General features: G+C 49.9%; 1 protein-coding gene across 3 annotated transcripts in view; it reads left to right on the top strand.

Moving 5' to 3' along the window:
- GAB3 (GRB2 associated binding protein 3) overlaps positions 1 to 15642 on the top strand; it is a 59902-nt gene that overhangs the window by 26642 nt on the left and 17618 nt on the right. For 2 of the 3 annotated variants that reach the window (XM_066202719.1, XM_066202717.1), the window contains exon 2: positions 12982 to 13285. In XM_066202719.1, the coding sequence (XP_066058816.1) occupies positions 12982 to 13285 (304 nt within the window). Of the gene's footprint in view, positions 1 to 12195; positions 12544 to 12981; positions 13286 to 15642 lie in introns of those variants that run through there. The other variant, XM_066202720.1, reaches the window with a different exon arrangement.

The following is a 15642-nucleotide window of genomic DNA, read 5'->3' as shown; positions in this document are numbered from 1 at the left end:
AAACTGTTCCACTATTCGTGGAGTTTGGCAGTGAGTTTTACTCTCTGTACGCACAAGCAAGATCTGCATTACAAATCCCTGTCAAACCTGCTGAACATCACCCCAAGGAGAAGGCACCTGCTCAGGAAAGCTGGCCTGTCCTCTTGCAAGCTGCATCTTCAGCAGCAGCTTCAGGGTGTGAAACCCATGGGGTTCTGCAGAAAGGAGCACTTTTGTTTTTCACTCTTTCTCTCCTTTCTGTGTGGGGAGGCCCTGCTGCTCTCCCCTGGCACCAGCAGCCCTGCCAGGATTTCCCATGTGGGAGCTGGGTTTCTATATACAGGGAGGACCACAGCCAGCTGGGGAGGAGCTGTTGGATGGAACCTGCTGGAACTCTGGAGGCTGAGAATTTCAGGCTTTCTGTGCTAAAAGACACTGACCCCCAGGCAAACACTGCAGTGGAGCTGAGGCCGTGGGACAGGCTTCCAGAACTGAGTGACGGCACTGGGGTTGTGGGTGTGGAGTTTGAAGAGAAGTGTGTGATCTCACAGGGTGCAAAGCTTAGAATTTAAGGTTTTGGTGTGTAATAATATATACGGGGCAATATGGAGGATTTAAGGTGTTGTCTAAGTCCTTCTTCTTCGCCTTCTTCTTCATGGTTTCAGGTGGTTTTTTCTAATTGAGTGCGAAGGTCTGCATTGCGGGCCTCGGGTGGTCATTATTGGGTCAGAAATATAAATAATACAGGTGTCATCTTGTTATTGGCTAATTAGCACTTAAATAACCTTGGAAGGAGTTGGATTCATCCATTTTACCTCCTTGTTAGTTAAAGCTCAGGACTCGTGAGGCTGTAAATAGATAAGGACTAATAAACACTGAGTCTGAGCACGAAGCTGTGACTCCCATGTATTAATCTCGGCTTTAACACGAAGAAAAGAAGATAAGAAAAGCAACAGGTACCCGCCCGGAGAGGTGGTAAGCCTGTAAATATGCTGGGGACACCAGAATTCAGAGTGTTAAAAGTGTGCAGCGTGCCAGGAGTGATTGTTTTCCTTCTGCAGCCCGTTATATTCAGATGTAGAGGAAATGATTTAATATTTCTGAACACGTTGTGATTTCATCATTTGGTTCGGCAAGGGAAGTTTGAGAAGTCATGGAAATGAAGATAAACTTCACACGTGCTCTTAGGACCTTACCTGCCACGCTGAGTTTTTTCAGCAGCAGTGTCAATGCAGAATGTGCCAGCCCTGGCCACGTTCACATCCGCACAGCCAGGCAGAAGTTGCAGCAATAACGGGGCGCTGGAAAAGCTTAACCTGCATTTGATTTGCAATGGGAAGGACTGGTCCTAGGAGGTGAGAAGAGAAAGGGCTGATGATGAAGGTGTTTCTTCATGAGGGGAGAAAGAGACGCAGACACTGGTCCCCTGTCTGGTGACCAGTAAGAGGACCAAAGAACACCATGAAGCTGCGGCAGGGTGGGTTTAGGTTGGATTTCAGGAAAAACTTCTTCACCCAGAGCGTGCCTGGGCACTGTGACAGGCTCCCTGGGGAGGTGGTGACAGCACCAAGGCTGGCAGAGTCCAGGAAATGTTTGTGTGATGCTCTGAGGCACAGGGTGTGACTCCTGGGGATGGTGCTGTGCAGCGCCAGGAGCTGGGCTCGATGCTCCTTGTGGGTGCCGGGTGTGGTGTGATGCTGTGAGCAGCACAGCTCCGGGGCCAGTTGTGCCCTGCTGCTCATTCCCAGCTCCCGGGGAGCACTCTGCTCCACGGGCAGGTGTGAGGCAGGCAGAGCACTGAGGAGAAATGCGATATTTTTTTTTCTGCAGGATTTCCCAGCAGCATTGCCTTCCCAGAGCACAGTTACCTCTCGAGCATGGGAAGTTTACACAAGCAGTGTTTGGATACTCGAGCTGACTTTAACCAGCTGACTTTGTGGAACACACCTAAAACATGAAGGAAAGAGGAGCTCACGGGGTGAAGCTGCTCCTTCAAACCCTTCGTCCTGAAATCCTCTTTCCTTGGGCGACACACGGGTACAACAGCAACAGAGAAAGTACTGACAACTCAGAGAGAATTCTTAAACAGAAAAAGGAAAACCTGGCACAAGGAGCATTGTTTAAATGTTTCCTAACATTTATGTGTTTTAAAATAAAAAATGACAGGCAGTGGGTGCTGTATATTATGAGCCGTGTGAGTGATGACCACTTTTACACAAACTAAGGAGAACAAAACAATAAGCCTAAAAATATTTAAAAACTAGGCTCTGCCTCCTGTCAAGTTGAAAGCAGGGACTAATTTGAGACAGCTTTTAAAGAAGTAAACCCAGGTGTGGAGATGTGACACTGCCTAGAGAGTAATTAAAGGTTAAGCATCACAATGTAGTTCATGGGAAGGCAGGTGAAAACTGCGGAACTGCAGTCAAAATAGAATTATAAATTCCATAGCGTAGCTGGTTTTCTAATGATGTCGTTTGAAGTGAGCAAATGGGTGTAAAACCAGCTACTGAGCACCTTCAGCTGAGGTTGTTGAGGTTCTACTCAACCAGCTTTAAAGGAAGCATGGGCCACCTAAATACACCCCCTTTAAAAAACATCAGTAGTTGTGTATATGCCATGCAGAGACTTCATCCAGCACATTCCACCGTCTGTTTTGCTTTGTGCCTTGCCCACACACTTGGTGTGCTCTTAAATGCAATTACAATATTTACTAAATAGGTCTGACAAATAACTCTCAGTTTATAATCTGGTTTGTTTTCTGTAAATACTCGCCGAGGGAATCTGGCCAGCGACGACTGGCTTTGGCTGAGCATCTGAATCACACAGCACTGCTTCCAGTGGGAGGCTGCAGAGACCTGAACCGCAGCTCTGGGACAAGCGCAGGCCTTTCCAAACTTCACTTGATCTCACCCTAACGCGTTTGTTTTCTGGTTGAATTCCTCTCCCAGTGCAGCAGACGCTCTGTGCTCCTGCAGGAGCCCTGGCAGCTCACTGTGGTCCCCAGCTTGCCACCCTGCCCGTGTTGAGCTGGGCGTTTGTGCTGCACAATGATGGTATGGCCAGGGTAAGAGCTGTGGGGGCAGCTGCCTTTCCCCTCAACAGGAGCTTTCACCATGCCTGAAATCACCCACCAGCAGATATTTGCCCTTTGGCTGGAGAGAAATCAGTTGAGGGCAAGCCACAGAACCCAGGCTGGACCCACGGAGGGAGAGTTCATCTTCTGGTGTGGTTGGGAGAAATGCTCCTCCTAAGTCCAGAGGCAGATTTCCTTTCTTCAGATAGTTCCTTCATGTCGTGTTTCCATTTTTGGGAATCTCTGGATTTCTCCAAGCTTCCTGTCAAGAGGAGGACCTGGTCCCCTCAGAGCAAGCGGGAGCTTTGCCATTTGCAGCAGTGGAGTTGAAATGTCACCGCAGAGGCCGGGTGGTTCCCACGGGACTGGTTTCAAGCCAATATAGATCCCACAGGAGATCTCTGAGCCTGTACACCTTGGAGCATGCAGTTAAATCTGTGCCCCCCCCCAAACGCCTAAAAACAGCTCGTCTGGACACTACAGAGCTGCTGTTGTGAGACTGGACCTGTTCCTACTTTTCTTTCTCTCTTTGCCCCTATGTGCAGAAAGGTTGATTCTTATTTTCACCAAAAGCGACCTGTTCTCCAGGGCAAGCCCTCCCACGCATGTGCTCCTCCTCCCTGTTTTTCTGCCTGCCTCCCTCACACTTCCTTTCTCCAGGCAATTTTAGCAGTGAAATGAAGTGCAGAGGTCAAAGCCTTTGCGGCGTGTAGCCGCGGAGTCAATAGGGACGTCAAAAAGAACAACCCGGATTTTTCTGGAGGGGATGTGGAGGCTCCTCTCTCCCCGCGCACCCAGATCAGCTGAGCAGGACACTGAACTGGGGGGCATTTCCTCAGCCTCACTGTTAGGATCAGGGAAAAATGCAACTTCTTGCAGCTTTTATTCTGCTGCTGCTGGCTACTCTGCTTTTCTTCAGCAGGTCTGACAGCGTGTTGTTGAGCAGGTTTTTGGGTTTTTTTTTAATAAAAGAAAAAGCGGTGTTGTGGTCCCCTAGTAAGAGAGTCACTTTGCCCAATTTCCTGTTTATGCTGGAGCTGCAGCATCATGTGAGCACAGACAGTTGTAGATAGGCTGGCGACTGTTGCTGACCTCACACCGCATGTTCAGTTGACAAGGTGAAACAGCAAAATTCGCTCTGTTTGTGTGAAGAGTACTGAGAAAACTGCCAGTTCCAAGTAAAACAGAGGGAGAGGGACTCCAGATAGCCCGAGGCAGGGCGCAATCTCCAGGCGGTTTTTTCTGGTCTTTAACTGCTTTGCACATCTGTATTCGCACTGTGCTTGCAAGCGACAAGAAAAGGGGATTAGCCCCTGCTCCTTTCCTTAGCGAGGCAGGTTTGGAGTCCTTCCATAAAAGCTATTAGTTCAACAAATTCGCTGAAAATTTGTCCAAGCTCCAGTCCCTTTGGTATATACATTTCCCTATACTTGTTTCCAAAGATGACTGAAGACTCCTGTGCCTTAGCTAGATTCAGTTATTCGGCAGATGTTTATATCCGGCGTTTGTGTTTCAGAACTCTTGTTTCTTAAACAACCTGGGAGCAACCTATTTTTCACTGAGATCTCAAAGATCCGTGCAGAGTCATCCAAAAACCCTTTAAGAGTCTGCAAGGCTTTTGGGTTAAAGCCATTCTACGAAATCAGAATTTACCTCTAGTCAAGATTGTATCTTATTCCTGAAGTCAGTATTAAAGAATTTATTGTGAACAAGTCAGGGGGATCTTAAGAGTTTCCAGACCATTTTACACAAGCGCTTTTTATGTAAAAATAGGAATTCCTGTCTGGCAGCTTAAAGCTTCAGCAGCATTTTTTCCACTTACAGATAACAAAGTTAATGGTAAAATCCAGGAAGACCTGTGTCTTTAAGTATATTACGTTTCTCCTTTCTCTCTGTTTTCAACTTGTGTCTGTAAAATGCCCAACCCTGCACCCTGAGGAATCCAAATTTTGTTTTTTTTAACTGGCCGGGCCAGACCAGCAGATGATCCCTGTCTGCCAGCCTCTCCCACCTCGTGCAGCTAAAAAAGGGTTTCAGATGCAGAAGTGTCACTGCGGATTGCCTGAAGCCAAACACACAGATGGGAGCGCATCCCTGTGGGGGTGTGGGGGAGCAGGATTATCAGGAACACAGTGTGACTTCAGAGGCAGGTGTGTCCTGGGACAGGTGAACAAATCCCAACAGATGGAGGCTGTGACCATCATGTACCAGTTCTCCCGTGCTTCAGCATTCAAAGGTGAAATAAAGCACTCCAGAAAGTTAAACTGCATCCAGGATGATAACAATGTCATTTTAAACGCTGCACATAAACATGCTGTGAGGAAAAATGGAACTAAAACTCTTGGCTAGCAGGGGAGGCTGTAAACATCCTCATGTAAAGAGTCCTGCCTGTAAGCCTTCACTGTCAGCGAGCTTAAATGCTTGCAGAACTGTAGCAGCAGTCAGAAGGTGTGGTTTGAGGGGCAGCTTGAAGGAATTGCTGTTTCACATTTTGCGTTTGGGAAGGAAAATTGTCCTGGAGGAGCAGAGGGCTCCGGGTAGGAAGAGGTCCTTGAAGGGCAATAATCACTGCAGTGCTGCTGCTCTGAGCTGTGACCTATTGCACAGCCCCACTAGAAGTGAAAAAGGAAGGCCAAACGAAACAGAGGGTGTGAGGATGCTCCTGAGGGTGCTCGTGGTGTGAGTCAAGTCCAGCCCCGGTGCCCCAGTGCTTTGGCAGCCCCTGCCTGGTGTCACAGGCTGCAGCATGCAGGGGTACAGGTGGGACAGAGCCCACCTGCCTGCCCAGGACGGGTCAGCTGGCCAAAATCAGCCTCCCTCCACCCTTTTGTTCACCCACTGCAGCATCCTCCTGAGAGCTGGCAGTCCACTAGACGTGCTGGCAGCCCAGATGGGAGGTGGCTGCTCCCAGAGCTGTGCAGATACCACACCACAGCTGCCTTTCTTTTCCTTAGCCTGATTGTGCATCACTTCTCCAGATCACTTTGGGCACAGCTTTGCAGTGATGCTGAGTCACAGAAATTCCAGTTGTTTCCTGGAAGCGAGTGAGATCTTTACCATCCTGTTAGTCCCGGGGAACCACAGCCAAGTGCAGCTGGGGAGGTATTTCATTTCTTTACTAATACCAACTTCTGTGTCTTTTCCTGGCTCCCCACGGGTGCTGTCAGGTTTGTTGGGTGCTCCTGACAAAGCCCCCTTGGCCACAGGCCTCTCCTGGGAGGTGCAGCCCTTGGGGTGGCACTCAGCACTGATTTCATATGGATTGATCCTTGTGCTTTCTGTAAATGAGCTCCAGGAGCCTGCACATATTTGCAGGGCAGCTGTTCCCCAGGAAAGCTCCGAGCTCTGAGCACCACTGCTGTCAGAACAGGAGGGAGGACAGAGGTGCGATGCCCTGGGCAGGGCAGCTGGTGGCCTCTTGCAGGATGTCACTGTCAAACAAAGACAGTTTAAAATGGATTGTGTTTTGCTGCTGTGTGTTTCACGGGCACGGTTTTATCAGGGACAGTGGTGAGCAGCGAGGTGTGTCAAGTGTTGGGGCCACAGTGAGGTCCTGCCTGCCCTGCGGCCCCGAGGACAGGATCCTTTGGAGCCATGAGACACATTGCAACCCCTGGGTGAGGAGCTGAGGTGCTTTTCTGCATCTTCCCCTGCAAACTGCAGGGCCCCACGTGGGCAGCATGACCCCAGCACCCACATTTCCTCTCTCTGGGAGAGCCCCTTGGCACCCAGGAGCCGTGGGGAGAGCGAGGAGGGCACAGCACCGCTGCCCTGTGAGCAATTCCTACCTGCACGACTGTGGGAAGTGGATTTGTGGAGGATTCTCAAAGCCTGGCTGAAAGCTCACACCGTCTTGTGCGTGTGTGTGCAAACTCTGAGATAAAGAGTGGTGACTTAGAAAGGCCATGGGATGGGACAGACATTGCTGAGAGAGAAATTGAACTAGAAACAAGTTTCACATGATGACTAGATATTTTGGAGAACTAGAACCGTGCAAGACGTGTTGTAGCAAGGCCCACGTGGGGTATTTTAATAGATGATTGGCTCAGAAGCATTAACAGCATTGTGTGGCAAAAGCTGATAGGCCAAAAAACACTTATAATGGATTGGAATTAGGAAATACCTTGGGCTCTGATTGTGATGGCGTGAACTGTAATATCTGTACCGTCTCACCCTTCTCATGAGACTGAAAATGGAATAAAGTCTTCTAAAACGCCTCTCAGGAGCCCCATCTCCAAGTCAGAAAAAGGGTTTTTCTGACACATGAGGAGCAAAGGGATGCTGTGCCACCTCGGCAGTGTCCTCAGGGGAAGTCTCATCAAAGTGACTGTGAGGAGCAGAGTTCTTTACTGCTCTTACTGAGGGACAGGGCACATGGGTGAAATGATATTTCCTCATCCAAATGTCCGGCTCCTTTCTCCGGTTTCATTATTGATTTTACCGTCAGAGCTTGTTTTCTGATTTTCTGCCAGTACGTTAAGAACTTTAAATCCTCAAGTTTTGGGGTTTGTTTTGACCCTCCATGCCCGAACAAACCCGTTAGAGTAACAAAGAAACTTCGTGTTTGTTGAACAGCAGTGACTCGTTCAGGGGCAGATGTTTGTTTTTGTAAAGCCCCATAAATATTATGGATTAGGATGTAGAGCAGGCAACGGGGAATGTGTGTAGGTTCGCAGGCAACATAACACTGGGGGATTTTTTTTTTTTCTGCTTTTTAAAAATGTGTGTCATCTTTGCTTCACAAACCACAGACTCCTTCATGTAAAGGAACAGAAACAAAGGACACCTCTCTGCTTCTACAGGATGCTCTCTGAGGTGCTTTATTACAAAGCCCTCGTCACACTTAAAGCGCAGGAAATTTTCCGGCCGGTGTTTTTTAGTCAATTAACGGAGCTGCCTCACCTTGAAAGGAAGAAGGTGCTTCCCCTTGCACACCCATCACGTCTCCTCCGAGGGCTCACGGCGGCTTTCTTGAAACGAGGTTCATTGCGAGTCATTGTGAAAGCACCACGGTGAGAAGGTGGCAGGTGGAAATCCATTGCTGGGCTGCCCTGGGCTCGCTGTGTGCTTGCCCTTTGCAGAGGATGAGCCCAGAGCATTTGTGCCAGTGTGGAAAGTTGTTCCGTATGGAAACGCTGGTTAGCTCAGAGCTTTTTCCCCACCAGAGATGAGCCCCAGCCTTGAGGAGGCAGAGGTGCAGTGGCCATGAACAGGCAGGCAAAGGGAGAAAAATTGCTGCAAAAAAACCCCCCCAAACTTATTCTGTTCTGTAGATTAAATAGAATTACATGCCTGTGGAGGCAGAGGAAGGGCCTAAGGGAGGAGTATCCCTCTCTGAAATTGAGTATTTATTGATTTTTCTTTCCCAGTCATAAACCATGAGTTTCAGCCTCTCACTGCTGAAGACGTTTGTGAGAGCTGAGTGGAAAATAAGGGAGACGAAATCCAAGGGAAGCATTAAACCAGAGAGTGATGGGCAGTGAGCTCATCTGCTCCCAGAGTGCTCCACAGGCACAGACTGGAAGGGACCAGCAGGCAGCCTCATCAGGGGGAGATTAATTATGCAGAGCTGGTAGGTGCTGCAGACCAACAGCCCCAAGTGAAGCAGCAAAACCATGACTCCAGCTGGGGGACAGGCTGGGGGTGCTTGAAGAGGTTTTTTTCATCTGATTTCTGCCAGTGAGTAAATCAGGAGTTAGAACCCAGCCCTGCAGGCTGCCAGGGTGTCAGCCCCTCTGTGAGGGTCTCACAGGCTGAGGAGTGTGTGCTGCGTGGTGCTGGCCCTTTGCTCTGGAGAGAGAGGCACAAAGAGCTCCCAAAAAATGTCCTCTTGGAACACGAGGGTGTTTGCTGGGAGCTGCTCTGGCTCCTGCACAGATTGCTCCTGCAGGGGCTGTGCTCTGCAGCCCTAACACCTCCTGCTCTGTGCAGGAACCTCTCTTAACATACATGGCCTTAGTGGGCTCAGAATCAGCTGCTCACAAACCTGACTACATGTGAATTTTAACTTCCCCTTTTTGGGCTTTTTATAGGAAACGCTATGAAGTTCCGCTTAGCTTTTTTTTCTTTTTTTTTTTTCTTTTTTTTTTTTTTTTTTTTTTTTTTTTTTCCACAGGAATGTGTTTAAAAAGTGTTCTCTAAAAAATGACAAGCTGTGAAAACTTGTCCCAAGTGCTGGCACTCCCTTGGGACTACGATCCTGTACCTCTGCTGGTTCTCCTGCCCCAGGGGTGGTGACTTGTGGGCACACAGTGGGTGGCAGGAGGAGCACTGGGCACTCCCAGCCCTCCACCAGCTGTGGGAGAGAAGCCTGGTGGGATCTGCTGCTTTCCCCTCTCCCCAAAAGGGATTTTGTGGGATGAGAGCAATCCCAAACAGTCAGGTGTTTTGCAGTGATGTGAGCTCTCAAACTGTTCTTTGAGTGCCAGAGCCTGGGGAGCAGCACAGGTCCTGTGCCAGGAGCAGGGCTGCAAGGCCACCAGGCAGGCAAGGACCCAGCACACAGCCACCCCTCCCCTCTGCTTCCTTCTGTAAAATGAACATTATCCTCATGGGGGAGTTGTAAGCATTAATAGAGCCGCTCAAGAATTTCACGTTTGCTGGTTGTTCTGCGCTTTGTTGTTAAAACCAGAAAAAAAAAAAAAAATCAAAACCCACAGGGCAAATTACATTTCAGGCCAATTTACCTCACTGAGCTTTGTATGTCCTCTAATAAATTATTTAGATCTCAAATACTGGATCTGTCGTACAAACAAATGAGAACACGGTCCTGAGGCAGAAGGTAAGTGATGAAGGTCCTTGGCGAAACCTTTTCAGCTTTCATTCTGCCTTGCTCACTAGCCAGCTGTTTTCCAGCTCGGAGGAGGTTTGCTCGTGGCTGTTTTGTCTGACAGAGCTGAGGCGGATCAAATTCTCCCACGTAGGAGCAGCCCTCTAAACCTCACACCCCTCACTCAGCAGAAGCAGAGACGTCAGATTGTGGAAGGAGCAATCCCTTTCTTAGAAACCCGACTGAAATGGAAACAGAGCTCTTCCTCTTTCTCTCGAACGCCACTCTGGGATTCCCAAAGTCAAAAATTCGGGAGCAAGACCAAAACACTGATAGCTTGTGTTACACAAAGGAATGTGCTGGCGGCCAACCAATGCTGCTGCAAAATTCTTTCTTTCTTTTGGCATCGAACTGTTTCACTTACCAGGGGCAGATGGAAATTGTTCCAGATTGATGTTGGCTCCTGTCTGATGGTAGTTGTGTTTCTCTGGTACAGCCTTCTCCCTGATGTCCACAAAGCTTTGGAGGACACGTCAAACTTCTAATCATTCCTATCGCTCCTTCATCAAGAGAACAATAATTTCAGGAGGCCCCCAAATAGATGGAACAGTTTGGATGTAATAGCCTGGAGGCAAAATGAGTGTGATTCTTAAAAACAAGCCACCACCCAGATCTACCTCGTCCTTTGGCAAAGGGTTCTTGGGAAAGATTCAGCTTGTGGTTAGTGCTCGTTCAGATGTTTCTTCCAATGGAGTTTTCACGCAGATGAAGGCAGGTAGAGCAGCCAGTGTCTGCAGTTGTTGGAGGTCCCTGGGCAGTGTGTGAGCCCCTGCACCTCTCCCAGGTTTCCATCACTTCGCTTTGGCAGCTCCCTGGCCTGGCTGGTTTGGGCATGACACATCCAACAGTTTTGATGGAGTTTGGCAAGGGCAGAGGTCCTGATGTCTGATTCTGGCTTTTCTCTGTGGGACAGAGATCAGGATTGATTTCTTCTGGCCCTCGGAGTAGGTGTTGGTGACAGCTATAATCAACACAGAGGTGCTTATACTGTTGATGAACAGAAACAGCTGCTGGGGGGGAAAAAAAGAAAAAAAAGTATATTATTTTGTGCCTAGAAAGAGGCATGTATCTTTACAGAGTGATGCTGCATCTGATGCTGCCAGGAGTTCATTTAAGCCTGTATGGGATCCGCACCTTCCGTCACAAGGGCCAGAAAACATCGGTGCTTGCCAGGTTTGCTTTAGGTTGACAGTGGCTGCGTGAATAATTGTCCTTTTGTAACGTGCTGAAGTTTTCTGTGATTTTTAGCGCTGCGACTCCCTTAAGGGTTTGTTCTGGGCTTTCACAAGTAATTGGCAGCTCATTAACAGCTTTGTAAAAGCACTGAAAACCGTAGGAGGGAAGCTGCGCCGGGTATCTGGAGCCCTGGCCTTTGCCCAGGCACTTGTTTCCAGGTAATTGCAGTTCTCGGTATTTGGGTTTTACAGAGAAAAACGGGTTCTCTCTTCTGTGGACCAGGCGGTGATGTGTCGGATCATCCTGATTGCATCATGTTGGCAGGGTGAGGGGAAGGGAGAATGTTTGTCTTGACCTCCCAGGGACAACCCTCTGCCCCTTTTCCAATCTCCAGTGCATCAAATAAAAATCCCAATTTGGCCAGCTCATCAAAAGAACTGTAAAACCTGAGAGAAAACAAGCGTGGAGCACAAGGCCCATGAGGAGCAGCTAAAGGAGCTCAGGTTGTTCCGCCTGGAGGAGAGAGGCCTGAGGGAGGACCTTTACTACTCTAGAACTACCTGAAGGAAGGTTGTGGCCGGGTGGGGGTCAGGCTCTTCTCCCAGGTAATGAGCAACAGGACAAGAGGAAACAGCCTCAGGTTGTTCCAGGGGAGGGTTAGTTTGGACAGCAGGAAAAATGTCTTGACTGAAAGGGTGGCTAAACATTGGAACAGGCTGCCCTGAGAACTGGGTCAGCCACTAAACCATGTCTCCAAACACCACATCTGCATGTTCCTTCAAGAATTCCAGGGAGGATGACTCCGAGGCTTTTGCAGTCATCCCCGTCAGTGAGTTCTCAGACTCTTTTCTGAGTGCCAGAGCCTGGGGACCAGTAGTCCATTCCAGGGATTCCAGGAATTCCAGACGTCATCCCTGGAATTCCACATCAATTCCAGGGATGATGACTCCAAGGGTTTTGCAGTCACCCCCATCTGGGAGCTCTCAAACTCTTCCTCGAGTGCCAGAGCTTGGGGACCAGCACATCCTGGGGGTGACTGCAGGTCCCGTCCTTCCTGTCCCTCCCTCCAGCCCACCCTTGGTTGTGCTTTTGGGCTGACAGTTGTCCTCGGTGTGCAGCAGGAGAAGGGTTTGTTTTGTGTCCCTGCTGTGTGCAGAGCCCAGTGACACTGACTGTGAGCTCAGAGCTGCACCCCTGGGCAGCCCAGACCCTGAAACACAGGGGAGATAAAACTTCAGGCATCGGGGGGATGAGGGGATGAAATGAAGTGGCTGCGGGACATCGGGGGCGCAGCCCATGGGCTTGGCAGTGCTGGGTTGCTGACGGGATTCAGTGAGCTGAGGGGTCTTTTCCAGCCCTGATGATGTTGCTGTGGGCTGGTTGGTGTGTTGGGTGTGTGAGGGGTCTTTTCCAGCCCTGATGACGCTGTGTTGGGTGTGTGAGGGGTCTTCTCCAGCCCTGCGGAGGCCGTGGGCCGTTTGCCATGGTGGGTGTGTGAGGGGTCTTCTCCAGCCCTGCTGACGCTGTGGTGGGTGTGTGAGGGGTCTTCTCCAGCCCTGATGCTGAAGCTGTGGGCTGTTTGCCATGGTGGGTGTGTGAGGGGTCTTCTCCAGCCCTGCTGACGCTGTGGTGGGTGTGTGAGGGGTCTTCTCCAGCCCTGATGCTGAAGCTGTGGGCTGTTTGCCATGGTGGGTGTGTGAGGGGTCTTCTCCAGCCCTGATGCTGAAGCTGTGGGCTGTTTGCCATGGTGGGTGTGTGAGGGGTCTTCTCCAGCCCTGCTGACGCTGTGGTGGGTGTGTGAGGGGTCTTCTCCAGCCCTGCTGGCGCTGTGGTGGGTGTGTGAGGGGTCTTCTCCAGCCCTGCGGAGGCCGCGGGCCGTTTGCCATGGTGGCGGTGAGGCACTAACCCCGTGTGTCCCCCCCAGGCCTGGCGGAAGCGCTGGTTCGTGCTGCGCAGGGGCCGCATGAGCGGGAACCCCGACGTGCTGGAGTACTACAGGAACAGCCACGCCAAAAAACCCATCCGCACCATCGACCTCAACGAGTGCGAGGTGCTCAGGCACTCGGGGCCCAACTTCATCAGGAAGGAGTTCCAGAACAACTTCGTCTTCATCGTCAGGACCACCTACCGCACCTTCTACCTGGTGGCCAAGACCGAGGAGGAGATGCAGGCCTGGGTGCACAACATCAGCCAGATCTGTAACTTTGGGCACCTGGAAGATGGCACAGGTAGGGTCAGGCTCATCTGGGAGGTCGGGGGAATGCCCCAGGGGTGGCACAAGGCCTGGAATTCATTATCAAGCTGGGCTGGGCTGGTGGAAGAGGGTTGCGGTTCCTGTAGCTCCATACAGCGCTGAGATATTGCTAAACCCTCACCTCAAAGTTCTGAGGGACCTCACTGCTGCTGGGTGGAAATACTGACCGCTGAAATACTCTGATGGAGCTGCTGCTGGGTCTCCCTTTGGTGGAAATACTCACTGACTGCCCCGTCTCGCTTTGATGAAGCAAATCCTGCTGGGGCAAACAGCAGGTCCTTCATAAGAAAAGCTGCTGTTTATGTGAAAAGCTGACTGCGTGTTATCTTCTGGGGCCGTTTATTTCATGACATGTCCTGTATTTATTTAGTTTGGCTGAACGTAAGACACCTGTTCCAGGAGAGCATCCTGCAAAAGTCCCGTTTTCTCAGGCTTTGCTGGATGTGGAATGTGCACAGGCTTGGGTGTATATGCGTGTACATAAATCAATGACAGAAATGCTGAGCTGCCTTAGTCTGTTAATGAGAGAAAATAAAGAAAAAGGCAGAGGACAGGAGCGTTGGAAGTGTGCGCATAGACTTCAGAGATGGTCCTGCCAGTGAAGCACAAAGGCAGCTCTTCTGCCAGGCCCTACACCTGTATATTCTCAGCAGAGTGAATTTCTTGAGAAGCTGCCAAGAATTAACCACTCCGAGATGGATGCAGCCAGTAATTAAAGTGGGGACCTGTACCATCATTAACTTACCTTTTAAATGAGATAATCGGGCTCAGATAACAGCAATCTGCCTTTCCCTCGACAATTCCAAGGGGCAGATACAGCAGCAATTTGAGAGTTTCAGAGGAAGTGAGTCAGAATGAAGCCTTTCAAAGCGATAAAAGGCAGTGCGGGAGGAGAAGAGGGGGGCACGGAGGGACACGAGCCCCGGGGCAGTGATGTGTTTGGGGTTATGGTAGGGTGGCCTGGCAGTTTGTCCATCCGCGCTCCTTGTGCTGCTGCTCTCAGAGTGCTGCTGGTGTCTGCAAGGGCTGCGTGGCCACACCATCACCAAGAAATTTGATAGGAAACAAAAGGCTGTGCGAAGGGTTAAAATAAAACCTGTCATGGTTCCTGGCATTGCTTAGCCGCCTTTTGAGTCGTGTCTTCTGAGGGAAATGGGAGTGGCAAGAACGCTGCAGTGGTCCTGTTACAAAATGTGATGTCTGTTCTTTTCCCATCCCCTTCAGGAGCCACCATGAAAACTTGCTGACAGATTATGTGTCGCTACAAGCTGCCCATGAATGCAAATTTCAAAGCAGGGCTGGTAGGGATTGGAGTCTACTGCCCTTGGGAGCTCGGATGGAATTAGGGATGTTCAGTAACCACCTTCCTACTGTTCTGTTCTTGCTGGTGCTGAGGTGCTGCTCCTGGATCGTTATTTCTGCTGCAGGATTATTCTAGTTACAGTTTTACCAATTGCTCTGAAATTAAGGTAAACCCTTTCCATGCAAAAGAGAAAAGAGGAAAATAATTTTTGTCTGCCAGCTGTGTAGGCAGCCTTCTCCTGGCACTGTGTGAGGATGTTCTTGGGGGATGATCTGTGGCAGAGGAGCTGAGGCAGTGGCTGTCCCAGATAGAGGAATTTATTCTGGGAGATGCTGGTGCAGCGCACTATTGCCTGGAAGCCTTGCACATGGACAGTACTCAGAGTATTTGCCACACGTTGGTGTTTCTCTCCCAGCAAAGATTGCCAGTGTGGGCACTGATGGCTGAGAAACGACAGCTCTTGGAAAATGTCAGCCGGGGAAGCTGACACTGCTTTCCAAGGCAGATATTACCCCCTCGAAAGAAGTTCAGCAGCGCTGAGCGTTTGCCTTGGTTCAGTGCAAAGTCTGGCACCTGGACTTGCAGCCCTCATCAAGGATGGTGTGAGCTAAGCCTCCAGACATCTCACTGTGTCTCTAATGCCAAGTAGCTCCTGAGAGCTTCTATTTATCCTGCCAGTGAGCTCAGGTCTGGGGTGTATCCAGGTCAGGCTGCCAAGCACATCCACATCCTCTGATTTAAATCTCCACAAGTTGCACATCACATTTCAAGCAGTTGCTAATTGCTTCAGCTTTTCAGGATCTCCTAAATTCTCCGAGAGCCTGTAGGTTTAAACAAATTACCCTTAAAAATTAACATTAGAAGAGAAAAGCCCTATTAAATGCCACATTCTGTTTTTAACTTGAATGCTGCCGTTTTAAAAAAAACGCTAGTCCCTGCTGAGTGAGTCATATCACTCCTAATCTGTGCATGGCTGAAAATTCGCTGTGGCTGAGGCCCAAACACAACCTGCTGCTTTCTCTGCTCAG

This window comes from Chamaea fasciata, unplaced genomic scaffold (genome assembly GCF_029207755.1).
Source record: "Chamaea fasciata isolate MVZ Bird 193981 ecotype frontalis unplaced genomic scaffold, bChaFas1.0.hap1 SCAF_22, whole genome shotgun sequence".
In the NCBI taxonomy this organism is placed as follows: Eukaryota; Metazoa; Chordata; class Aves; order Passeriformes; family Sylviidae; genus Chamaea; species Chamaea fasciata.
Note: the sequence above shows the minus strand (reverse complement) of the source record. Positions and strands in the feature narration are given on the sequence as shown.